General features: G+C 40.3%; 1 protein-coding gene and 1 long non-coding RNA gene across 3 annotated transcripts in view; both read left to right on the plus strand.

Annotated features, from left to right (window-relative positions):
• The window catches only part of LOC105853351, a 329248-nt gene that overhangs the window by 48481 nt on the left and 254294 nt on the right, over positions 1–26473 (plus strand). For both annotated transcript variants that reach the window (XR_001145186.1, XR_001145187.1), the window contains exon 2: positions 21680–21747. This is a non-coding gene — a long non-coding RNA (uncharacterized LOC105853351). The remainder of the gene's footprint in view (positions 1–21679; positions 21748–26473) is intronic.
• HTR1A (5-hydroxytryptamine (serotonin) receptor 1A, G protein-coupled) lies at positions 6339–7708 on the plus strand. The gene has a single exon (XM_004678274.2). It carries the CDS (start codon positions 6422–6424, stop codon positions 7688–7690), a length of 1269 nt encoding a protein of 422 aa, XP_004678331.1. The 5' UTR covers positions 6339–6421; the 3' UTR covers positions 7691–7708.

Genomic DNA, 26473 nt, shown 5'->3' on the forward strand with positions numbered 1-26473 from the left:
TTGAGCATATAGGCATTTACTGTATTATTTTTTACATTATTATTATTCATTTTTTATAAATCTCCTACATTCAAAAGGAAAAATTTAAGATTTGTAAATGGAATAATAGTTTTTGTGTCAAAAGCTTAAATCAAAACCCATGAATCATTGAAGTAGTAATTGGTAGAAGTTTATTGTGTACACACCACAAAGACAATTTTCAAACCAGGAGCCCTCAAACCAAAGAGCTCTCAAAATAAAATGAGATTTCAGAGTCTGTTGTTATAAAGCAACTTAAGTAGTGAGGAGGCAGTGATTATTCCTCACAGTAATGGGTTAGCATATCAGAATTCTCTTCTGTGATAGGGAAGTCATCAATGATTACTTCATATCAACCCTGGGACACCATTTTCAAGGATTGCTAAGATTTCCTGAGGCATAAATAAGAAGTTCCCAGGTCAGATTAGTTTCACAAATTGAACTAAATTAAGCTTTATATGGTGAAATTGGCTCAATATGCTCAGGGGATTTTCCAGGCTGTTCCCCTTTCCTTTTGATTTTCACATTTGAATCCAGAAATCTGACCCTGAGCCACCATTCCCAACTACTTTATTCCTGCTGCAGTAGACAAAATGGCACAGCTGTTGACTGGGATCTTGTAATCATAATTGTTGCTTTTAGATAAGTAGCATGTCATAAAACAAGATTAAAAGAACACATTAAATATTGGCCTTAGTTTTATAACAAAAGTTTCCTTGCCTTGGCTGATAAAAATGTGGCTATTTTTCTCCAACTATTTTATTACTATTAAATATGGTAATTAAATTTAGTTTTAAATCATTATTACACTGCATTTAATTTCCAGTTATACTTAAATTAACAGGAAATATTGCACTAAATTTTTTTTTAAGATTTATTTATTCATACAGAACTTGGGTAACAGGCCAGAGATGCGGAGAGTGAGAGGATTCACCAGAGACAGAGAGGGGTGCAGAACAGGCAGATTGACGAAGTACACTGCTGAGGGGAGCAGTGGGCAGGTCAGGAGAGGTCTGCCACGCCATGTGGTCACCTCCGGGGCAGGCGGCAGGCGGGAATCAAACTCATGCTGAAGTGGCTTTAGCTTCTCAATGCTGTGCTTTAACCCGCTGCGCCACCAGGGAAGGCCTGCACTTAAATTTTAAATATTTTTCTCACCACAACTATGCTCTTATCTTTTCAAAGGAGAGTCCTATAAAGATTGTCAGGAAGAAAGCAGTGCAGAGGAATTACACTCAGGGAAACATTTACTAATCCCCTTCATTATAATCTGATAATTTCTTACAACAAAAATGCTGTCTTTTGGTTTTTACTTCACTTTTAACAATTTATTGGAGTCTCTAAGTTTCATTTATTTATTTTATGCTGTGGAACAAATGGTTGAGTTCCCGGAAAGAGGGTAGATTTCTGTTCGTAACGGATTAACTCAACTTTTGTTGACATACTCTTTTTCCTTCTCTGTAATGTCTGATTTAAGTCAAGTAGTTCCTGAATGCAGAGGTCACATCCTTCTTCACTTGTCTTATACTCCAAATTTCATAAAGAATTGGAAGATCACCAAGTACTTTAAAGAACATATGTACCTGCAAATTTTATTCATCATAAGTCCTCACATAAGAGGGATTTAAATTGTTTTCCAGCTTTTGTTCTTTCACTAGCCCTATCTAATTCTCTTCCTCCATACTCCTCAGGAATTACCGGTGAAGAGAATTAAAATTCTTAATTTGTGTTACTATTACTGTTTGACCTTTATCAGGTGTTGATCAGGAGTCATTGAATTAAATTAAGTCATTTAATCTTCACAAGTCTCTTATTATACTTGTTTTATTAGTGAGGAAACAAGAGGGTTAATTAACTTACCCAAGGTCACACATCTAGTGATATGTTACTTTTCCCCCCACAGCATGCTGTGTTTTTAGGATGTAAAATGAACCCAGTCCAATTTATGGTCCTCAGGAACAGAGACTGATTTGTGCTTTGTTTATGTATAACTGCTATAAACCCAGCCAGGTTCTGGGCCTCTAACAAGTGTCTACTGTGCAGGAATAGCAGTGAGGGAATGATATCTTTGGAGGAAGGTGGGTAGTGAAGATAAGACACTATAAAGGTGAACTGTTTTAAAGGAGAATTTATTCTTCTGCTTTTGGTTTCATTCTTACAGTTAATTACCACTAATTATCTAAATTAGCTAAACAAAAATTTCTCTTTTTTTCTCTGTAAATTCTAGTATAAATGTACAGCTTTGGAAAAACTACTTATTGCTTTAGTACTTAGGAATTGGGGAGAATTAAATTTAATATAGTATGATTAGTGAAAATAAACCACCGTTAGTAGAAGGTTTTAGAAATACCTCTGTAATCTTTTAAGGAAAATTTCAACTCTGTATAGCTTCTTCTCTTATTAATAAAAAAATCAGCCATAATTTGGGGAATATGTATAACTCTATCATTTACTGAAATATCCCAACCATTATTGAGCCTTTAATAATGATAAGACATCTAGGGTTTATGATAAAACTTCAGTTTATTGTCTTTTATCTTATGTCCCATGCTGAAGAACTACATTGAAATGCTGAACTCGTATCAAATTTCCTGTGAAAATGTTAAAAATCTTTATCTCCCATAAATTATTTTAGAGAAATTTCACTTGATGGATGATGTATTATACCCTCAGATGCATAACTGACAAGTTTATACTTGCATATGGTAAATTCAAGCAAGAAATAAAAGCAGAAATGACTTGAAGTTTTGTTTTCAAATGATATCATCAGTAACATTCACTTTAAGGCTAGCTGCTTTTCTTTAAGCTCATTTCAGAGATCTTGAAAAACAAAAGCATAGCTCTTTATCCAGGATCTTTGGTTTGTATCATTCTCTTTTGACAGATCTTTAAGGGTTGAACACAGAATAATTGACGAAGTGCAAACAAGAAGAAATGTTATCTCATTCTATTTTTAATAATGTAGTATTATTAGCTTAATAAAAGATTAATTTTCTATTAGTGAGTTGAAAGTAATGGAACCATAATCACTACTATCTCTCCTTCTACATTTCTATTTTTCTGCCTCCTGTTCTTTAGAGTTCCTAAAAACCTTGTGAATTTTAAGAAATGAAATGTTTCTAATATTATTTACATTATTTCTAAGGAAAACATGAACTATTTGTGTTTTTTCAGCCTGTGAATAAAAAATCATTTTATAATATTCAAGCAGAATAAGCAATGCCAGATCTCATGAATATTAACTCCAGATTTATTTAATTTTACTTTTCTTAAAAAGAAAAAAATACATTTTCAGTTGTCAAGCCATGTGGGGTCTAACAGATGAACACAAAATAGCTGAGTGACATTTATGTATATGTAATATTTCCTATTCAGGTATGTCCCCGATATATATATATATATATATATATATATATATACTCACTGTTTAAATTTTAAATTTATTTCATTTTACTCACTGTGTTATCAATGATATTTTCAAAGTTTATCTTTGGAGAGTCTAGATTTTAACTATTTTCCCACTGTAAGTTTTGGGCCTGCAACTGTTTTTTTTTTAATTATTTATTTATGCATACAGAACTGGGGTACAGGCCAGAGGTGCAGGGGCGGCGAGAGGCTTCACCAGAGACAGAGTGGGGAGCAGAACAGGCAGATCGAGGAAGTACACTGCTGAGGGGAGCAGCAGGCGGGTCAGGAGGGTCTGCCGCGCCATGTGGTCACCTCCGGGGCAGGCGGGGGAATCGAGCTCATGCGGAAGTGGCTTTAGCTTCTCAGTGCTGCGCCACCAGGGAGGGCCTGCAACTGTGTTTTAATAAAGACCTTTAATTCTGTATTTGTGTAAAGATTCTGAAAGAACAAATGAGCACCCTCACAATTTTTTAAAATATTTTTTAAAAGATTTATTTATTTATGCATACAGTACTGGGGTACAGGCCAGGGGTGCAGGGGCGGTGAGAAGATTCATCAAAGACAGGTAGGGAGCAGAACATGGTGACTGTTGAAGTACACTGCTGAGGGGAGCAGTGGCCGGGTCAGGAGAGGTCTGCAGGACCATGTGGGTCACCTCCCAGGGTGGGGATCGAACTCATGCTGAAGTGGCTTAAGCTTCTTCATGCTGTGCTTTAACCTGCTGCACCACCAGAGAGGGCCACCTTCACAATTTTTAAAGACTTCTTCAGAGTCTCTAGCCAGTATCACCATGTACATACATCTCTTTCTTTTCAACACCATGAATCATTAAAAATGTCAGGTTCATTACTGTGGCATGCTGAAATGACTGAGTGGGAGCTGTGCCCAGCACTGCACTGTAAAACAACCCATCTGCAGACACATTTCCCTGTACTGTTTTCATCTGCCCAAGTAGATTTTCTTTGACACTTTGATGATTGCTCTTTTTGTTTGACTTTGGAGAATTCAAATCTGTGAAATCCGAAGCTCAAATATGAGCACAGTATTAAAATGCTAGCTATCTGTGGTTTCCTACTTTTATCTAAAGTTTCCTACTTTGGAGATTGTGTTCTGCACATCTCCACTTCAGTCATATAATTAAGATGTATAAATAAATTTGTTTTTTTAATTGTAGAAATTGGTAATCCCACTTTTAACTATGTTCAACTAAAATTAAAGTTGGGAGCAATTTAAAACTAACCCATAGCAGTCTGTTTTCTATGCTAAGTGATCACCATTTAGAAAACTTCAAAATGAGAGAAATAATTTCTGTAGGCTTGATATACAACGTTAAATGCAAAAGAAGAAAAGACATTTTTGAATAAAGTAGGGGGGAAAATAACCTAATGTGACTTTTCTTTCAGTTCCTTAAAGTTAGTAATTTTCTCCATATCTACTTAATTTCTTCAAGACAAGTGTGTCTAGCTGGCCCTCTAAAGTATTAGCCAGAAGATGGCGACATAGGTCCTTATTGCCTAGAACTGTCCAGGTGCTGAACTCCGTCTCAGAGATTAAGAGAAGCTCAACGACCAGAGAGACCAGGGATTCCACCTAATTCTTCCGAAAGGTTGTTAGGCTGTGGGTAAGAACCCTAAAAACCGAAAGCGGCAGTTTGAAATGTCCGCCGCATTTACAAAACATCCTCAAAAGATTTCCTTCCCTAAGTTGAGTCACCACAAAGCTATGGGAGGTGATGCTATTCACTGAAATTAAAAGGGTAGTAGTCGTGAAAGGGCGTGTGTGTGTGTGTGTGTGTGTTCGCGCGCGCGCAGAATACATACCAGATTTTTTTTTCCTGTATCTTTGAGATGTAGCTCTTTGCCTGTCCTTTTACAGTCCTTTAAAATTCCTTTCTCCCGCTACCAACTCCCCAAGGTTAAAATAGATGTCGCAGGCAATGTCCTCCCCAAGGCGGCCAGGCTGCACTATGAAATGATGAAAGGAAGGGGAAGTTTTTTTAAAATCTAAGACACACTCCGTCTTTTTTCCTTCAATCAAGAGCAACTGACAGGCTGATCCAGAACTGTACATCTCCCTCTTCAGGCTCCGTGTGTTCCTTTTCTCATTTCCTATTGCCACTCTGTGATCTGACTGGACTTAAGAATTTGACCGCAATATGGAGCACTAGATAGTTAGACTATCCCCCTCGAGTTGGCTAGTGGGAGGAGTTATTTGTTGTAATGTTGGTCTGACTGGAGGATGGACTGTGTGTAAGTCAGTTCTGAGTCGCTTTCAGCAAAAAAAAAAAAAAAGGGGGGGGCTTGAAAGCAAAGACGCTGAGCTAGAGTGAGAGGAGGGCGGGGACCCAGAGGAAAGAGACACTTGGGGCTGGGGAAGTGTTAGGAGGAGGGTTAGTGTGGGAAGGAGGGAGACTAGCTGTCGGTGCAACGCCTGAAGGGAAAAGAGGGGTGTGGAGAGGAGGAACAAGACTGAAAGAGAAGGCTAAAGGGGAGAAAGGAGTAGGCTTAAGAGAAGGAGAAGAGGGAGGAGTGGGAGAGAGGAAGGAGAGAAGCAGGGAGAGGGAACTCAGAGTGTGACCATGAAGATGAGGTTTCTCTATTCCAGATACTTCTAGGATTAGAAACTGATTGCTAGTGGGGAGATTCCAGCTCGGGCAGCCAGTTGGGCAGCAGCAAAGTAAAATGGACAGCGAGAGACAGACGTTTCAGCCACCTCTCCGCTGCCCAGAGATCCCGGATCTGTTCTCAGACCAGCCCGTTTCCCAGCTTGAGTCTCTGGGCACACAAGATCACAGGAGCCCAGGGAGCGCCTAGAAGCCGCTCCACGGAGATGCCTTCGCCCGAGCAGTAAGAACTTCCCGCTTAAGTCCCTGCATCTCCCCTGCCTCTTCGAGAAACTCCCGAAGGGAGAGGGGAGGACGACCCCAGGGGGAGGGGCGAGGGGGATCCTAGCTCCGCTCTTTCTCCCCTCCCCCTCCCCCTCCTGGCGAGCAGGGATGGAGGTGCTGGGCTCCGGACTGGGCAACAACACCACGGCGTCCGAGGGCTCCTTTGAGACACTTGGCAACGCTACTGGGACCTCCGACGTGACCTTCAGCTACCAAGTGATCACTTCTCTGCTCTTGGGTACCCTTATTTTCTGCGCGGTGCTGGGCAATGCGTGTGTAGTGGCCGCCATCGCCCTAGAGCGCTCCCTGCAGAATGTAGCCAACTATCTCATCGGCTCGCTGGCTGTCACCGACCTCATGGTGTCGGTGCTAGTTTTGCCTATGGCAGCGTTGTACCAGGTGCTCAACAAGTGGACACTTGGGCAGGTCACCTGTGACCTGTTCATCGCCCTCGACGTACTGTGTTGCACTTCGTCCATCCTGCACCTGTGTGCCATTGCTCTGGACAGGTACTGGGCTATCACGGATCCTATCGACTATGTGAATAAGAGGACGCCCCGGCGCGCCGCTGCGCTCATCTCGCTCACTTGGCTCATTGGCTTCCTCATCTCCATCCCGCCAATGCTGGGGTGGCGTACTCCCGAAGACCGCTCGGACCCGGATGCGTGCACCATTAGCAAGGACCATGGCTACACAATCTACTCCACTTTCGGCGCTTTTTACATCCCACTGCTGCTCATGCTGGTTCTTTATGGGCGCATCTTCCGAGCTGCACGCTTCCGTATTCGTAAAACAGTCAAGAAAGTGGAAAAGAAGGGACTAGACACCCGCTTTGGGGCGTCTCCCGCCCTGCAGCCTAAGAAGAGCGTAAATGGCGAGCCTGGTAGCAGAGACTGGAAGCAGGGCATGGAGAACAAGGCAGGGGGAGCTCCCTGTGCCAATGGTGCAGTGAGGCAGGGTGACTATGGCGCCGCCCTAGAGGTGATCGAGGTGGAGAGGATCGGCAACTCTAAAGAGCATCTGCCGCTGCCCAGCGAGGCGGGAGCTGTATTTTGCGCCCCCGTCTCCTTTGAGAAGAAAAATGAGCGCAACGCAGAGGCCAAGCGTAAGATGGCCCTGGCCCGCGAGAGGAAGACGGTGAAGACCCTGGGTATCATCATGGGCACCTTCATCCTCTGCTGGCTGCCCTTTTTCATCGTGGCCCTAGTCCTGCCTTTCTGCGAGAGCAGCTGCCACATGCCCACCTTACTGGGTGCCATAATTAACTGGCTGGGCTACTCCAATTCACTGCTCAACCCTGTCATTTATGCCTACTTCAACAAAGACTTTCAAAACGCATTTAAGAAGATCATCAAGTGCAAGTTCTGTCGCCAGTGACTGAGGAGTAGCGAGCCAGTAAGCCTCCCACAGCCTTCTGTCATCAACATCTATGATAATTTGCAAGGTGTCCTCCGATTTTCTCAGCTGCTTTGCCCTTCGCTTTGACCTCAATTTACAGTCCCGCTCCTTCCTCACTTCCCCAGCAGGGCTTTCGGGCTAGGAGGCCCCCAGGGGCTTGACTGAAGGTTGTCAGATACTCCTCTGGTCTATAAGCTGACTCTTAGGCTCAGACTTTGACCTCAAATCAGTTTTGATCCCAGCTATGTCTACTAGCTCTTCTGCCCTACAAGTCTTTGCGCGGGAAGTTAAAGTCTTATCTGTGCAAGACAAAAATAAAATCCAAACAAATAAGCTGTGCACACCCAGGGGCCTGCGTTCAGTAAAGACACCCAATTGATCACCCCACAGCTTGAACTTGGACTTCAAGTTTAGTATGACTTTGCTCCACTCCTCCCAAATATCCCATGCCCCAGCAAAGTTCACTTTCTCACTTTCTCTCTCTCTCTCTCTCTCTCTCTCTCTCTCTCTCTCTCTCTCTCTCTGGTGACATGGAGGAGCCTGTGGGGGGAGGATATTTGTAGGGTGGGGGAAGGGGGTAATACTTATCCCACTTTCCTTTCCCAGCTTTCTTTAAGCCCTGGACCGATGCACTAATTTGCTAGTCAGGAAGGTAGGTAGATCTGCTTTTTCCCTGTGCAGGTGATGCCCCAGGGATCCCAAACTCCCGCTGTAGACTTGGCAGATAACTTCCACGTACAGCCCCATGCTTTGTTCTCTCGGATTGGAGACAAGTGGCTGGAAACTGTCTGTTAGAGTGGACTTGTAAGTACGAGATTTAACCAGCTTGTGCGAGCAAAGGGGATTGAGGAAATTTTTTATCCGCGCTTGCCTTGGAGTCTGCACTCACCAAAGAAACGGACGACGGTAGGAAGAGCGGACTTCGGTTTGTTTAGGTTGCTGGCAAGTGCACGTGTTGGCATCGCCACTCACTTACTGCGGGAGGCGCCCGCCGGCCGCTGCGTGCCCGCAGGGGACGCCAAAAGGCCTGAGATGCCTGCAGCTCCCCACCAGTCCTTCGCCCCGCCAGCTCTAAGCGCTCGCTCCTAAGACTAAAATAGACCGGATCCGTCCTGCCATCTTGTCCCTGGAAGCCCCGCTTGAAAAAGTTAGTTCTCGGGAAAGAGTAGGAAAACCCCAAAGGAAGCGTTGTCCGGAGACGCCCAGCAAGCGCCTCTGGCAGTCCAGGCTCAGCTGGCACTCCCGGTGAAACCTGACCGGGCAGTTTTATCCAGATGCAAACTCACTCTTCCCAATGCACCTGACCGGGCAGTTTTATCCAGATGCAAACTCACTCTTCCCAATGCACCCTTTTCCCTTTTCGGAGAGCTGTTCCCAACAGATACAGGATATGTTCTGTCGGAGGGCCAATGCCCAGAATAACCAGGACCTTGATTTCCAAATAAGGATTCTGGGCTTTCAGTGGAACGAGTTCTGATAGAACTAGCGCTGTTACCTTAAATACGGGGCTCCTCAGGACTAGTTAGGGATGCTTTCCTTGGGGAGATCTGAGAATCTGGTACCGTGTTACTTTCTCGCACCCTGGTCTGTCTGTCCTTACACCATAGCTGCACCGGAAACCAGCTTCTAGCTGTTCGAGTTTGTGGAGCACTGGAAGCTTTCTCCCCCTCAAAAATTATTCTTTCAGCCGTGCCACTTTTGCTGAGAAACCTGTGATAATTCTTTACTGACCCCAGAAGGGAAGTTACTTTGGTGCTCCATTTGAATGTAAATTTCCATCCACAGGGCCAGGATCAAGAGATTGGGCTTAGTTAGCTCTAGCCTCTAACATTCCGATGGTGAATGGCTTCCTTTTAAATAATTGAACAGTTACTGATTTTTAGACTTTCCTTTAACTGTACCTTTTGAATGTTTGTATCTGCTGTTTTGCGAACTAACCATATTGCGAAAATGCTAATGAAAAGTTCACTTGTGTTTAAATTTAAGATGAAAAGACAGCTGTATCACTGAAGCCATGTTGTTGTCAGAATGGGGGTGGGGATGCCTCTATTTTGTATCTTTTTCTCTAACCTAAACTGAGAGTCAGCACTGAATGGTTAAAATAGACACAGTATAACAACGTTGAGAATTCAGTGATGTTCTGTCTATACCTATGTAATACTGGTAATGGGCTTTGATGAGAAAATAAGGCAGAAGTCTCCATTCCAGCAATTGTTTATTTGAAATTCCTTTTTTTTCTTGCTTACAATAATTTAAGTAGAGCTATATGAAAAAAAAAATTCTGTCTTCCTACACTTTTAGAATAAATTCTAAACTCAAAATAATCCAAGTGCAAAATTTTCTCTTGCAAATTATGCCTTGGCTAGCACGTATTATATTTGAAACTTTAAAACTTCCATCTATTTCTGTCTTTTACAGAACTGTATGCAATGATTTGCAGACATTTGTTCTTCCTGCTTTGGAGAATTTATTTAAGAAGGGGCATCCAATTGGACTATAATTGTTAAAAAAAATAGGTAAATTTAAGGAATAAGTTTAAAAGAGCTACTTAGTAGCAAAGAAAAAAAAGCCCTTTAATGCTTTTTCTTTTAAAATATAATGAAGTAAAGTATACATGCATCAAAATTGACTTCCAATCTTCCTGTGACAATAAAGGACTGACACTAATGGTAATGCTACAATAAACTGACACCAGACTCACATGAAGCTTTATTGTAATGAGGACACTGTCTACTTGTATTTATTTGTATAAATTTAAAATTGAAGTTAAAAAATACAGTTATCAGAAGATCCTAATATATAGATCTGAGACCTGAAACTTAAAGAAATAAATGTAGTTTTTAGCTCTGCAACTCATTCTAGCTGAGTAATTTTCTTTTAAAAAAAAATCCTTTCTCTGGGATGAGATCACATCATCATTTTGCCATGAACCATGCATTTTCTCTGACTGACACCTATAGATAAGATTTAGACATCTGTCTAATGAATATGGACAGGGTAAGGGGATGTGTGGAAGTGAAATGGAGCCTCTAGTAGAAGCAACAGAGGCCCAGCCTGCCTTTTAAAGCAGTTCCTTTGTCTTCCCCACCATTTCCAGCTAGAAGAAACTGAAGCAACTCATTCTTTTGTGGTTTGTCACTCAATTAGGCTGGAGAAGCATTTTCTTTCTGCCTGGGTCTCATTTGATAGTGGGATTCTGTATATCCTACTACTATACTATGTAAAGTCAATTCTTATGCTGTTTTCCCCTAGTGAGATGATCACTAATATTTCTTGCTTCAGATGCTGTATTTGTTAATTCCACTGCATTCTAGTATCAGATAGTTGCAGAGGTAAGGGAACTCAGGTCAGTCCCAAAAGTGAACAAAAGGGCAGTCTGAAGCTGCATGGAGTCTAGATCAGACAATGTATGCACAAACATAGCCTCCCAAACATGAAAAGCACAGACAGAGGAATTGAGAGAGCAGGAGCTGTTTGGAGATTCTTATTTGAAAAGTGTTACATAAAAGCATCCCTGACCTTGAATAAAATGATGCATTGGCACACCTTATTTTGGATTCTGGCTCTCTCCCTCCTTAGCCTTTGTTCTGATCTCTCTTCCACCAACGGGACAATGGCTTTCTGTTTTGGACAGCCCCTTACCTTGAACTTCTGTCAACACTACAGTTCAGAGAAAGAATTGTTATCAGTCACTTCCAGTGGAATTAACAAGCTGGACAACAATCTAGCAGCTCCCAAGTGTCAGAATCTGTCAGATAATGTTCAAATGTGGGACTACAAATTAATATGTGTTGTTACCTTGTAGGGATTCTCAACTTACATGGATGTACAATAACTAATTATTAAGGTTAAATAAATATGATAGATTATAAGTATATACCTAGGACACATCAGAGCAGCTTGGCTGTATAAGCACTCGAAAGACAAAGGTCATTGTGAGTCAGAAGTAAGTAGGGAAACTTGAGTAGGAAAACCTGTGTAGAGCATCCAGGACTGAGCTCTGGGAAGTGGGAAGAAAAGGCAAAATTCTTTATTCCAAAACTAGTCTGATTCCTTTTTCCTATCAAGGTGGATTGCTGGATGCTGACAAACTGGGTTGATTATGGAGGTGGTAATCCTAGAGAAAGATTGTCGAGGACCTTGACCAGCAAGGCCGGAGAGTTGGAGCCCCAGGGCCGGCGAACAAAGAAAACAGTCACACATGTGTATCAGAACAGAGAGAGAGTTTATTTTGTCTTTATCAGGTTTATATAAAATACAAGAGGTGGGGGATGCAGAAGTCAGGAAAGGAGAAAGCCAATGGATACTAGACATGTAGCAGTGCTTGATAACATGGTTCTCGCGAGGGACAAAATGGGCGAGAATGGAGCAGTGGTTAGATAATAGGTGGGTGGGAGAAGAAAGAGGAGAAAGAAAAGGTGGGGGCAAGGAGTTCTTCCCGCATGCCTTTTACAACCCGGATGTTTTTCTCTATCCGGACTCCATTTCACCTTTTTATGACTGCTGACAGACGCCAGATGCTGGCCTCGGTCCCCAACAAAAGATGAGGTTGAAAACTAACCATATGTTGTGTCAACCAAGTCTTGAAAAGAGAGCAGAGTCTAAAGCCAGAGGAATGGGTTGGGGTGACAAGAGAAGAGAAAGGATATTTTTCAGGTTTTCAGGTCTGGCCAGGAACACATCCAAGGCTGTGATGGCAGTGCTGAGTCCCTGCCATCTGACCACCACAGGTTGGCATCTCACAAAGCCTTAGCAGGTACTTTGCTAACATTCAGGCAAGCAGGTGAAAAGAGGCGATTTTATTTAGAGAAATAGATATAAGAAAATGTTTATTAAAGAGAAATAAAGAGGGACTGCCAGACTTGTAAAACCAGGCCAGGGAGGGTCAAGGAAGCCAAAGTGGAGTCTTGCCTCAGAGAATATAGACCTTTCTTTCCCTGATTATTCCAAAGCCCCATCAGACTCTATGTGGTTGGTTAGTTCTCGGTGGTCTCACTCACTCTGCCTTAATGTCTCTGTGCCCAGAATTAAGTGTCTGTATCCTATCCCCATTTCCTGCTGCCCCTAGTCCTGGAGTGTTTGATTAGTCCTTTTTGGAATTTGTTGCTCTTATCTCTGGAGCCTTCTTTATTTCTCTGAGAGGCTTTTCCTTTTCTATTGTTACTCTAGAAGCTCTCCATTTACCCTCTGACTCATTTTGAGCTAAGTCAGGGGCAGTGCCAGTAAATAAGGAGAGAGTCATTAAACCGTGAAAGTCTGACAGCAGAGTGACCAGAGGTAGGTACAAGACAGAATAATTCATACATATGTTTGTGGGTTTTTGCCAAGTGATTTTAGTATAATATACCACTTAAATTTAAGGTAACAGATCCTTTTGGAAATACCAATTATGAAATGGTTATGGGTGTGATATAACCATCCAAGGACTGTGTCCAGTAGAAGAGAGGTCACTGTGGGTTCTCACTCTTGCACACAATTGCAAGACCACTCAGGCTCAGGGAACAACAGGGTTTATTTAGCAAACAGGTGAAACAAGAAGTTTCTAGAGCCACAAGTGGCTGGCTAGCTCATCCCAGATTGTGTCCACAGTGTCCAGTAGTCCCAAACAAAAGGTAACTCATCCCAGATGGGTGTGACAGCATCACACTGACCCAGGGGAGTCATGGAACTGGCTGTACAATTCAGGGTGCTGCTGACAGACCAAGCTCCTTCCCTTTTATTGATTGAATAATAATACAGCATTAGTTACACAGGATAGGAGAACACAGAAAGGACAGGTGAACTGAACAAATGTGCACATCTAACTAGGGTTTTGGGAGGAGAAGTTTAGTCTGCTAAAATCTGCTCACTATTGAGAAGGAAACCATACCCCAGGTCCTCTATTCATGGTTCAGATCTTATGGATAGGGCTCTTCTTCCACTGATCAGTCTCTGGGAGGGAGGGCAGGATCATGAGTCGGTCAGTGGCCACACATACCCTGCCCTCACCCCCTATCCCTGTCCTGAATTTTCTTGGTTATACCTTGTGATACATACCCATTGTTCCAGAATGGGCAAGCATCTTGCTCTTGTTAATTTTAAGAGGAGCCTTATAACTTATTGACTGGTCTGGAATGACCTTGTATTTGAATGCAGAACTGCACATAACCAAGATGATGGTTGAGCAGTCTATTTAAGTCTAGCATGTCCACATGTCTCACCAATGTAGGCCTGGAGCTCCTAGAAGCCAGCAAGCAGCTAAGTCATGGAAACTGGAGGTGCTCTGTGATGGGGCCACTGAGATGATGCCACAGCAGCTCACAGCAACAGCCTCAAGGTTGGAGTGGACAACACTGGATGCTGGACCAGACAGCAACGGAGGCAGAAACACTGAAAAGCAGTACTTGGTGGTCAGATAAACAGCTCTTTGAGACAGCAGGCTTGGGTCTTGGGTGCTCTTTTCAGGTGATGGCAGGATCTGAGGCAGGTGCAGCTACCTAGTCGCTATGAAGTTCTTGAGTTTCCCTCTTTGGTGGTCAGCTGCTGGGTGCCTCTTCTTTCTTCCTCATAGGTTCAGAACAGAATAGGAGCCTCCAGTGTCTGGGCATCCGGGCATCTGGGAGTCTGGACGTCCCAAGATGACTCCTGCCCTGCCTTATATCCTCTTTCAGAGCCCTCTCCCACCCACCCCCCACCCCCAGTGGATACCCTCCTTATTGGACCAATTTCAATGGTTCATGACTAATTAGACCATTTTAATATGGCTGGAGCTGAGGAAGGGGCTGCCCACTGGTGGCAACTTTTGGCATGGGTGGGAAAAACCACCATGTTTTGGCTCCTGCTGCTTAGGCAGCAATAGGAAAAATGCCAGTCTTGCCCCAAAGTCCACACTGCAGAGCCCCAGTTTCAATTAGACCATATTAGCTAAAGCATATGACTATATACTAGTGTGTAATTACAGAAAAAACTACCCATGATCATTTGTACAAGCATTATAATACCAGGTTTAAAGCTAGAACTAAGGTTTTGATGCAGGGGTACTACTAATAATGAAAGTAGAAGTGTTATTTGTAGGTAATTTCAACGATGCAGGTGTTAAGCAATAAAAACCCATATGTAGGATGCTGGCAGAAGGACTGTAAGAAAGACGCTAAAAAATACATCAGAGAAGGAACTGGCAGGACTTAGTGTCTGGATATAAAGGGAGAGGGAATTGAAGATGCTGATAAGGTTTTGAGCCAAAGCGATTTGGACAAATAATGGAAAATGGGAAGCTGGAAGCTGCTTTTCCCATGGATATTTGTTTTTTCAGTTTTTTCTGTAAATATGAAAGGATATTTTGCTAAAAAGAACTCCCAGCCCAGATAGCAGGGCCTGCTGGAAAGGTAATGACACATGTCACAGCATTTGAACAATCTGGCATTGGGGTAAATATAGGAGGAATGCTACCTCACACAGAAACAGTTGGATCGATTCCCTAATTATTGATAGATTAAAAAAAATTCTTTTTAGTAGAACATGTTAGTTTTTTATTAGAAAGGACTCAGTTCCAGGATGACAAGAAGCTCAAGTGAAGAAAGGATAATCTGCTTGCTCTTCAATCCACTGTCAAGAATCAGTACGTGGGCCCTCCCTGGAGGCACAATGGCTTGACTCTGTGCTGCAAAGTTGGCTCCAGCTACTTCTGCATGAGTTCAATCTCCAGCCAGGATTTAAGTGCTCCCCTCAGCAGTGTACTTCCTCAGTCTGCCTGCTCTGCTCCCCACTCTGTCTCTGGTGAATTCTTCTCACCTCCCCTGTACCTCTGGCCTGTGCCCCAGTTCTGTATGCAAAAATAAATAAATGTTTAAAAAATAGAACTAATACCTGTTTGATCCAAGCTGAATATATCTAGAAAATCTAGATCCCAATGAATACGAATTTTTTTTTAACTCACTTGCTCATGTGGTCAGGGTACAGATTAGGAAGTGAGTCAGATCTGCAGATATCTCAATATCTGACCCATCCCAGGCTTTTCCATGTCACCTGAACTTTCAGAGAGTTCCCTGGGCAAGTGCTCATTCTGTGTGTCTCAGTTACACCTTTTAAAAAGACAAAATAAATAAATAAAGGAAGGAAGGAAGCAAATGGCCTGGCTGGAAAAGGGAGGGCCAGGGAAAAGGATACCCAGTGTGGAGATTGATGAGAAACTGTTTTGAAACATCTCAGAGGGGCTTGGAGGGAGAGTATTCTGTGAAATATGGTATGTTCCAGGGTCTCTGAAAGCAAATAGTTTGACTTTGAAGAACAAAAGAATCAAGGAGAAAAGAAGCTGTGAAAGGTGGTTTTAAGTTTAAAAGATAAGTAGAGACAAGAATTAAGTGCAAATCCTCACAATGTAGTTTTTACATTGTAGGGATTTGCAACAGAAAAGGCATCACTAACAGTTGTGCCTCCTTGGGAGTGGTGGCCATGTGGTTCATTCATTCCAGTAATGTTTCTGCAGCATGAGGGGTTAGGTGCAGATGAAAACTTTTTAGTAGGCTTTTTAAAGAACAAACTTACATCTACACTCCTTATGTTGGTATATTTTGCAATGTGAGTTCCACTTCTAACAAGACTTGGGAGCTTTCTGACAGTCTGAATCTGGGGTAGTCTTGTGACTTGCTTTTACCAGTAAAATAAGATAGATATGATACCATTTCTGACCCTGGAACTCAAGGGTCCTTATGTTCTTACCTATGAGTCCTGCTCACCTGCCTTGTGAATATACCTGTGCTCATCTAATGGAGAGAGAAAACTCAACTGAAGCAGGGAAGTGTCATCCCAGCTGTGTTTTCACAGTCCAGCCATGTCTCAAATGACTCAACAGCTGACACCAGAGGCTCATCTGGTTCCAGGTTCATCTAGCTTCATTCATCCCAAACTGTCAAAGCATAGACATGTGAACTCATTATATAGATGTAATTGTAAGATACTAACTTTGGGGTAGGGGGCAATTTGTTATACTGAAAAGGCTAAATGATACAGTCTCAAGCCTATACATTCTATGTCTAAAAGCTACATTGTAGACAAGGAGAGAAACAACAGCAACAACAAAACCCAGGTACCTATGTTGTATATCAGAGGATGATCATTATATGGGGGGGGGGGGGAGAAGGAAAATGTGTAATGAGTGTGGATGTTGAGGGAAAATGTGTTGCTAGTTTTTATAGGGTGTTCAGGGTAGGGTGATATTGGAACTGAGATTTTGAAACAGGGTTGTCAGAGGTGTAAAGTTAAAGCTTGGTAAAAATGAGCACTAGAAAAAATTAATTAGAAATCTTTGCTATTTACTGTGGACACTGCAGGGTGTATTTCCAATAGGAAATGCCAGGAAATGCACATTTGTGGATTTGTGGGCTCAAAGTCTGGGATTTTCTCAGTTATTGCCTGCAGACTTATTTCGCTTCTATCAGTAGACAGCCTGTTCAGGATAGGGCTCAACCAGACCCTGGGAAGCCCTGCATGGGTCTTCCTGAAGCTCATAGATTGCTACATGCCCAGAATGCTGGCACATACTCTATATGGTAGGAAAAAAATAAAACAAACAGAATTTAACTTTCAACTATGGTACCACACCAACTTGTTATTTTAATAGTTTTGTTTTGAAAATAGGTCTATTGAGATATAATTCATACTCTTTACCTATTTAAAACATACAATCAAGGTATTTAGTAAATTCAGAGTGCAGCTATCACCACAATCCATTTTAGAACATGATCATCATTTCAGAATAAAGTCTGTCTATATTAGCAGGCACTCACTACTTCCCAATAAACCCTGACCCCTCAGTGATCACTAATTACTTTCCGCCTTTATAATTTTGCTCAGTCTGGACATTTCATATAAATGGCCTTTTGCAACTGGTTTAGTTTATTTAAAAACTGTTTCCAAATGAACTACCCATATTGTGTTATACATTGATACTTTATTTCTTTTTATTACCACATAATTGTTCATTTTATGGTATATTATATTTCACTTATAGGTATGTAGTTGATACATTTTCAGTGTATATTTGTGTATGGTGCTTTGTACTAAATTTGGAGAAAAAAAAGCCTTTGTATTTCCACATGAAATTTAGGATCTGCTTGTCAATTTCAAAAAATGTAGCTGAAATTTTAATAGGGATTGCATTGGATCTGTAAGTCAATATAAGGAATATCACCATCTCAATATTCTGATTCACAAATATGGAAACTTTTTCCATTAACTTTAGTCTTTTTTAATGTATCTGGACAATATTTTTTAGTTTTCAGAGCACAAGCTTTGTACTTGATTTCTTAGAGCTGGTTCCTAGACATTTCTCTTTGTTGTTCTATTTATCTGCTCTCCATCACTGTGTTTCCAATTTCATTAATTCTTTCCACTACTAATTTTATCTGCTCTCCAGGCAGAAACCTGGATAAGCCCAAGATATTTTAGGAGATAGATTCAACAATACATGCCAAAGGATTTTAATATGGAAGTTGAGGGATGGTAACAAATGAGAATTCTGGCATCTAGCTTGGATTGACATCTCAGGTGTTGTCATTGTTATTTTTGTTGGGTTTGTGTTTGTTTGTTCTGCATTTGTGGTATGTTTGTTTACTTTTAGTCTTTATGGGTTGAGATAAAGAACCTCCTTATCTTGTTTTAAATCAGCCTGTACCATGCCTACAGTTATAAATAATCACAGGTTTTTGTTTTTTTATCCAAGAACTCCAGGTGTCTCTTGTTTCACAGACTGAAGCTTCTTCATCTATTAGAGTGGTTGGGGCACTGGCATCAAGAAGGGCTAGTAGATAGGAACCAGGGCAGCTGGGCACCAAAAGGTCATCTCCACAAAAAGCATGACTTTGGGTTTCCCTAAAGTATTGATGATACCCAAGTTGGATAGTGAGGATCTACAGTGGTCCCCAATCCTAGGCTAACTCCTCAGCCAAAACTTCTAGAGCAATTTTGTATCAGTCTGAACTTCTGAGCCATGGTGGAGCAATGATAAACTACTGGACTGTCAATCTGTGTGTTAGTTCTCTCCATCTTTAGAGCCCTGCCTGGGGTGCTGTGCCTGCTTTTAGGACCCAGATGTTTCAAATTCTAGTTAAATTCATGTAGGTATACCATTTAGATATCATCTAGGCTTCGACCCAAGGATGGGGTAAAATAACACGGCCACAGGTCACACATGACATCATCTTCTGTAAGGAGACACAAATGAGCAGTAGATCTAGTCTCCTCCTACAGCTTTCTGGCTCCAGATAATCTCCTGTGGGAGCCACTGCTGACACTCATCCTCCCTGTCCCGTTGCTTCTACTCTTAGGATCCAGAGTCAAGCAGTGCATCCTGTGTGCTAGCTCCATGCCCTCCCTTCTCCAAGATGGTGCCCAAGTCTTAAAGTCCCTGTGTGGGCACGAGCCCAGATTCAGCCACAATAGGAAGGCCCCACAGAGTAGCCACCCCTCCCTCTCAGGTTTTATCACCCCTGCATCACTCCAAAAACAGTTTAGTCAAGTTTTTCTTACCCCTTCCACCATTTCACCCCTGATGACCATACAATAGCTCATCATCCAGCGATCTTTGTCTTGGTTAGGTGTAATTGAGTTGCAACAACGTGGAAGAGGTGGCATCTCCACTCCCACAGACTTAGAATTGGAACTGCTTTTTAAATTTCATTTTCAAATTATTCATTGTTAGTGTAGAGAACTGCAACTGATTTTTAAATATTGATCATTTATTGCATAGTCTTTCTAAACTTGTTTATTCTAATAGATGTTTAGTAGGTTAATTAGAGTTTTCTGTGTATAACATCATGCCATCTGCAAGTAGAGATAGTTTTGATTATTTTTTGCTGATGTGGATGCCTTATTTCAGGCTTTTGCCCAGTTCCCTGTGTGGAATATCCAGTACAAGGCTGGATGAAATGGTGAGACTGGATATCCTGATCTTATGGGGAAAGTACTCAGACTTTCACAATTAAATATGCTTACTTTGGGTTATTTCTACCTGCCCCTTTTATCAAGTTGAGGAAATTCCCTTATTTTCCTACATTTTTTGACTGTTTTCATCATGAAAGGGCATAGGATTTTATTGAATTCTTTCTCTGAGTTTATTGAGAAGATAATGTGCTTTTTCGTGAGTTATTCTATCAGTATGGTGTGTTATATCAATTTATTTCCAGATGTAATTTTGCAACCTTGGGATAAGTCTCACTTGGTATAGAATGCAGTATTTTCACATATTGCTGGATTTGAGTTTATAATACTTCTTGAGGTATTTAAATATATATATATATATATATATATGTACACACACTCATTGATAACACATATGTACACACACTCATTGATAACACTGACATTAGTATTTATACTTTCCTTCTGGCTACCACAGTATCTTGTTAGTGTTTAATAATGTATGAGACTAATTGTGCTCACCAATGTGCGAGGCGTTTTCTCTCTGGGTACATAGCTATGACACTTTTCCCAACCTCCATTTTTGTAGGTTGTGGCTATGAATCTGTTATCAGGCCAATATAAAATGAGCAGAAGTAATATGACCACTTGGAGGACTACATTGTAAACACCCCTAGAGTGATCCTCCTTTTTTCATTTATTCCTAGAGGGAAGATAGCATGGCAGATGTAAAGAGCCTGAATCTTCAATTTTCCGTGTGGGCCAAAGTCTAACCCACCCCACTTTCCATCAGTCAGTGTTTGTGATATCGATAGAAATGAAACCTGAGTTTAATTTAATTAAACATATATTTTACTGGTTTCATAAGAATCTAAACTATCTAGAACCAACATTGAGTAAAACAATTTCAATGTCCTGTCAGTGAGGTAACAGTAAATAACTGATGGGCTAAACTTTCCATTTTAGTGATGTACAAAAAACTCCTGAGAATGAATGAACATAGGCCAAGACACACCTGTAGCTTATGGTCTGAATGAAAATGAGTAGCTGACAGGAAGCCTTTGTCTGTCACTGTGCTTTAGTAAAGACTTAATTTTTATTTTGCTCTGCTGTTAGTTTTTGGGGGTGTGTTCTCAGGAATGTCACTGAGCTGCATCTTTGACCACTCTATTTGTCTTTAGAAAAATTATAAAGTAGGCACAATTGATTTTAAATGCTTTTTTCCTTTTGGTGAGACATTCCTTTGTTACATTGTGCTTTACTCACTGGTCCCTCAAAACTTGCACAGCATGTCTTATTCTGAAGTCTCCAACTTACTGCTTTTATTCCTAAATTGATTAGCAACAATTACATAAAATGACAACTTTTCTTTTATCATTTGGACAGCAGAAAGGGGGCATTTATACATTTTCTAGCAGAGATATTACTAATTGTTATGACATTTTGCAAAAAAACCCAAAGACAGTAGACAATCATATGCTTTGATTTATTTCCATAATTATAACACACACAACTTACCCCAAGGGAAGGAAATGATCTGCCTCTAGCTGTACCATCTTTTTCTAGTGACAGTTTCCCAAACCCGTATGTTTACATATGTACACATACGGCTCTAAGTAGATGATGATAAAATGACAAATGGCCCAGAATAATTGCTGTATTACTAGTTAGATTATTCAAGTTTTCCCTAGCACACTTAGACTAGCATGGTGAAGGAGGAACAAAGAAAGGAGTAATTAATACCAGAGCCCTGCTGAGAAAGTGCTGAGAGGCCCTGAGACTGATGGAATTTGAAATGGTCTGTTAAAGAAGATCCAAAAATTGGAGTTTGGAATGTATTGGAATCGTCTACAAAGAAGGAAATTAAGAACAGAAGCGGCTAGTTTGAGAGAGAAGAAATAGAAATTTCCTGATAAATTTTCAGAATTTAATTTCGGGAGTAGGATAGAAGAAGAAACCAACTAGACTGATGAAAGATAAGGGGGCACAGAGAGGCCTGTGGATCATGTTGTTCTAAAAACTAGAAGTGTTGGTGAAATAACCATTTATTTTTCTTATTATTTTTCTCTTCAGATAAAAGGTGACCAAGGTATGCTTACAGAGAATAGGAAAATGGAAACAGCAAAGAAAGAGGATTGAAGGTAAGCAGAACTGAACATTCTGGTAAAGGGGGAAAACTGAAAGAGCAAAGACTTGAAGGCAGGAAGTTGAAGGGTTAAGCTTTGAGGTGGAGACATCTGAGTGAGATGGGAAATATATCTCCTGATATATTAGTGAGAGGGATAATACATGAGGCAGGAGAGATAATTTGCTTTGGATAAGGGAAAAACTGTATGAGATATCAACTTGCCAGTGTTTTGATTTGAAAATTACCTGTTTAGATGGATACCCCGAGACAAGTAAAAGTGAAAGCATATTCAAGCCTGGCAAATCATTGCATGCACCATACAGAGGGCCAGGAAAATGGAATGTCTTTGGAGGATGCAGAGTTTGTGCTGACTTTTCAACTAGAGTATAGATGACCTCTAGTTCTGTCCCTTCTGACCTGATGTGCTTTTTCACCACCTTGGAATGATCTGAAATAAAGATAGTGGGAAATCCAGAAGTGTATGGGGATATTTTAGGATTGACCTTTGTCTCAGATTTTCAGGATTCTTAATTTTTGGAACTTTGACAAACAGGAATTTGTACTTGATCTTTTTCTGTAAAAGTAAGGTAATAAGTGGTAGGAGTGGGCTTCTGCAAGATAAATAAGATCTAGTATAGTTAATGCAATTAAACATGTACTAGTGATTTCATAATAGAGGTATTGTCAAGCTGTTCTAAGAAATCAGCTTATTATTTTTTTAAAGATTCATTTATATTTGCATAGAAGAAGAGGTACTGGGGTGTTGGCCAGAGTTACAAAGTTGGGGGTGAATGAGAGAGGATGCACCAGAAGCAGAGTAGGGAGCAGTAGAGGCAGATCTAATGAAATACACTGCCGAGGGGAGTAGTAAGTGAGATAGGAGAAATCTGCTTCACCATGTGAGTCAGCTCCCTGACTGAATGTATGCCTGGGACTGAATGTATGCTGCAGTGACTGAAGATAGCTTGTTAGTCGAGACTTTAATCCCTGTGCCACCAATGAAGCCCAGTAATCAGTTCATCTTAATCTGACTTTTCAGTAAACTTGATCCACAGGAATGGCTGACTCCTGGCTTAAATTACTTCATGCCCAACTCTCCTCACTACAAAACATTGGTCTTCCTTCTATCATGTCTCTCATATATACCCTTTCAATTTTTTTTAACTTATTCATTTATGTATACAGAACTGGGGTACAGGCCAGAGTTGCAGGGGCAGTGAGAGGCTTCACCAGAGACAGAGTGGGGAGCAGAACAGGCTGACTGATGAGGTACACTGCTGAGGGAGCAACAGGTGAGACAGTAGAGGTCTACCAGTCCATGTGGATCACCACTGGGGGGCAGGGATCGAACTCAAGCTGAAGTGGCTTTAGCTTCTTATTTCTGTACTTTAACCTGCTGAGCCACCAGGGAGGGCCCCCCCTTTTCAAATTTTTCCCCTACATTTTCAATTTAAGTTTCATGCCTAGATGATTGCGTGATTTTTAAAGCTTCCTAAATTTTCTTCTATTCCCTGTTTGACCTCACCCTCTTTTCTTTCCTGTTTTGAGTATCACTATCAAAATGAATATTGTTTGGCAAACAGATTCCCTACATTCAAACTTACTTCCCACAATATGATCAGTTTTTCCCAACCTGATGCTAGATGATGTTATCTCATTTAGCAGTAGCTTGCTGCTATTGCTATTACTTAACAAATGTTGCTTAATCTTCCCTTAGAGCAGAACCTGTAACTGGGTTATTCATTGGTTTAGTAGTTGCAAAGTACACAGAAAAATTAAATTCAACATTAGACCTTTTGATTACATGATACAGAAGACAGAATTAAAGTCTAACTTACCTATATTTAGTGACTTTCTCAATGTCTGAGAAATAAATAAAATTTACAAGCATTCATTGTCCATAAAGTATTTTTCATTTCCAAAAGCAAAATAATAGTAATAATAATAAATTAAGAGTTAAGAATGAACTTAATCACTGGTAAAAATACTAGACAATGTAGCATGGATATCTTCCCTCATTGTCTTTGCTTTGCCTTTCCCTGACCTTGAAGTAAAATTCTCATTCTCTTTCTTTCCTCTCTCACTAATCTTTGGCTCTAGTGGGACCAGGGAGATTATCATTGCTTTCAGCTCAGGATGACGTCACAGTGGCGCACACTTACCACTCTTAAGCCTCTCCAGAGGAACCAGATGGCTGGTTACTTGAACTGCCAAAATGACAATAATAAAACCCATAAAATGTGAGGAAATGGTATTCTCTTCTTTTGTTCTACTGCAAATCTGACACATTATCATTAAATAATGGGAATTCAAGACCTGACTGCAAAATTCAAAATCTGTTGAGAGTCTGAGCCATTGTTTTCATTCTTTATTGTTAAATAATTAAGCCTTGATCATCTCAAACACGCACACACATACTTGATTAGGATCTTCTGATGACATTACAGTTTTTGCTTTAGCAATTTAGGAGAAAGATTAGTTTCAAATTGACTTAATTATCTGTCTCTTGAATGTAAGCTTTGATGATCTGGTATTTGATCATATTCATTTACCCAATTGGTATGAACTTTTAATACTGTGATTTTACCTTGATAATTTTTTGGGGGGTGTAGCTTTTTATGGTGTTTGGCTTAATATGCCTTTTACCTTTTTAATCAGATTTTAACAATAACCAGGATTTTAATAATGGGTTTGACATTATCAACACTATTTTTCTTCAATGAATGTTTATATATATAACACATAAATAATCTTATAAGTAAATGGCCCTCAAATGGGGCTTATTTGCCCTTCTTCCACCTCCAAGTGACATTTGCAAGATCTAGAGATATCTTCTCATCACAATGGAAAGATGCTACTGGATTCAATTCAGTAGAGGCTAAAGGTGCTATTAAATTTCCTGAAGTGTGCATGAGAGTCCCTAAAATTAAATATGGCTCAAAATAGCAATAGTGCCTAGCTCGAAAAAACTGGATCTAGGTGAATAGCTCTAGCATAATCTCCTCATGTTTCAGGGAAAAAAAAATGGAGATAATTTAATGACCTACAAACAGGAAGAACATGCATTTAGGGAGAATCTAAGAATAAAAATGCTATAAACTTTACTGTGTTTTTGTAATGCTTGTCAAACTTTCCAGGAGCTTTCGCACATAGAATGTCATATAATTCTTATATCATCCTTAGAAAGTAGAAATTGAAATGGAAATGTTTCCAAATGAGTGAAACATTTTACAAATACAAAAAAAAAAAAAAAAGAATTTAAGTGGTTAAGCTCTTTAGTGACCCAAATTCTCTGTCCATGGAGCATTGAAACCCATCTGAAAGAAATATACCTACCAACCTATTGGGGAGAAAGAAATTTAAGAGACAGACTTTTTGTGTTCTAGAAGAAAAGCAGGCTAGTAGTGTTATGCAAAAAGATGGGCTCTTTCTTCTCTTGGCTCTTCTGCCTTCTCAATGATATAAAATATCCAAGGAGATAAGTTCACCTTTCCATTACTAAACACCAAATAGTATCAGATTATCATTCCATTTAAACATATTTAAATACTAAATTTAGTTAAATTTACTTTCATAATTTGAAGTTTACATTTAACATTAATTATAGTACATTTAACATTAATCATAGTACATTTAACATTAATCAAGCAGATCTCAAGTGGATACCATAAAATCTGCTATTATGGCATTGCTGAACTGAGACATCTTGAGCACTATGGTACTTCTATGTTTTCCCTCTATTAGTTTCTAACTAATGACTCCTCTTCTACCTATCAAGTAATAATGCATTTATCACAGATTGTCATCATACAGGGTACAGACAAAAATGAGAAGAGGAACAGCACTGAGGCCAATAACTGTGGCATTAACCTTGGATAATCATGTGATTTTTAGATTGTTTAACTGAGAGTAGAAATTCACTGTCATTTCTATCCAAAGTTTGATGTTATTTTGGCTGAGAACAGAGATCTTTAAGTATGAATTTGGAAACTATTAACATTGTGACTTAATAGCTTCTATTTTGATATTGGGAGCAGTTACTTTTAAATGAAGTAGAGGAATAATCTAAACTACACATAAATATTACTCCCTCAGAGTAAGTTCTATATAAATGTTTTCAACAATTTGTACAAACCTCTAAAAGTACATGCATAGGGAAAATTATAAAACTACCCATCCTACCTTATCCACTTGCTCATTTATCAAAGTTTTTCTGGAATTTTTGGGTCTACAGTTTTGTTTTCAATAAAATGGTTGAGTTTCTCCTAGGCATCTAGTACTATGGATAAATTAGAGAGGCACAGAAATTTCATATGTTCTCTGCTGCAGTTAAATTTGCATTATACTGTATGATCATTTCTGAAGTACCTATAAAGAGTTGAAGGTGGCTGAGCAGCAGGGAGAAAGGGTTGTCGATGACCATAGTTGTTGATATCCAAATATAAAGAAAAATTTCTTAGGACTTTGCACCTTTAATAGTAGGTGGACAAAATGCTGAGACAAAGGTAAAAGGATAAGGAAAGTCAGGGGATTACATGACCCCACAGCAGTATTTCCAAACTATTTATTTAGTTGAGTGAGTCAGAAGTGAGTTGAAGTCAAAGCTCTCCATGTTGTTCACCACCAAAGTGGTGAGTTGAAAATGGAAAGATATAAATATTTATAGCAAAACACTTTGTATTAATTCTGGCTGTATATGTGATTTATCAGGGGAGTTAATAAATATATGAATGATTACA

This window comes from Condylura cristata, unplaced genomic scaffold (genome assembly GCF_000260355.1).
Source record: "Condylura cristata isolate star-nosed mole 26May11 unplaced genomic scaffold, ConCri1.0 scaffold00007, whole genome shotgun sequence".
In the NCBI taxonomy this organism is placed as follows: Eukaryota; Metazoa; Chordata; class Mammalia; order Eulipotyphla; family Talpidae; genus Condylura; species Condylura cristata.

Excerpts from the sequence above, each read along its gene's own strand:
- HTR1A (XM_004678274.2), top strand. The coding sequence starts at position 6,422 with ATGGAGGTGCTGGGCTCCGGACTGGGCAACAACACCACGGCGTCCGAG.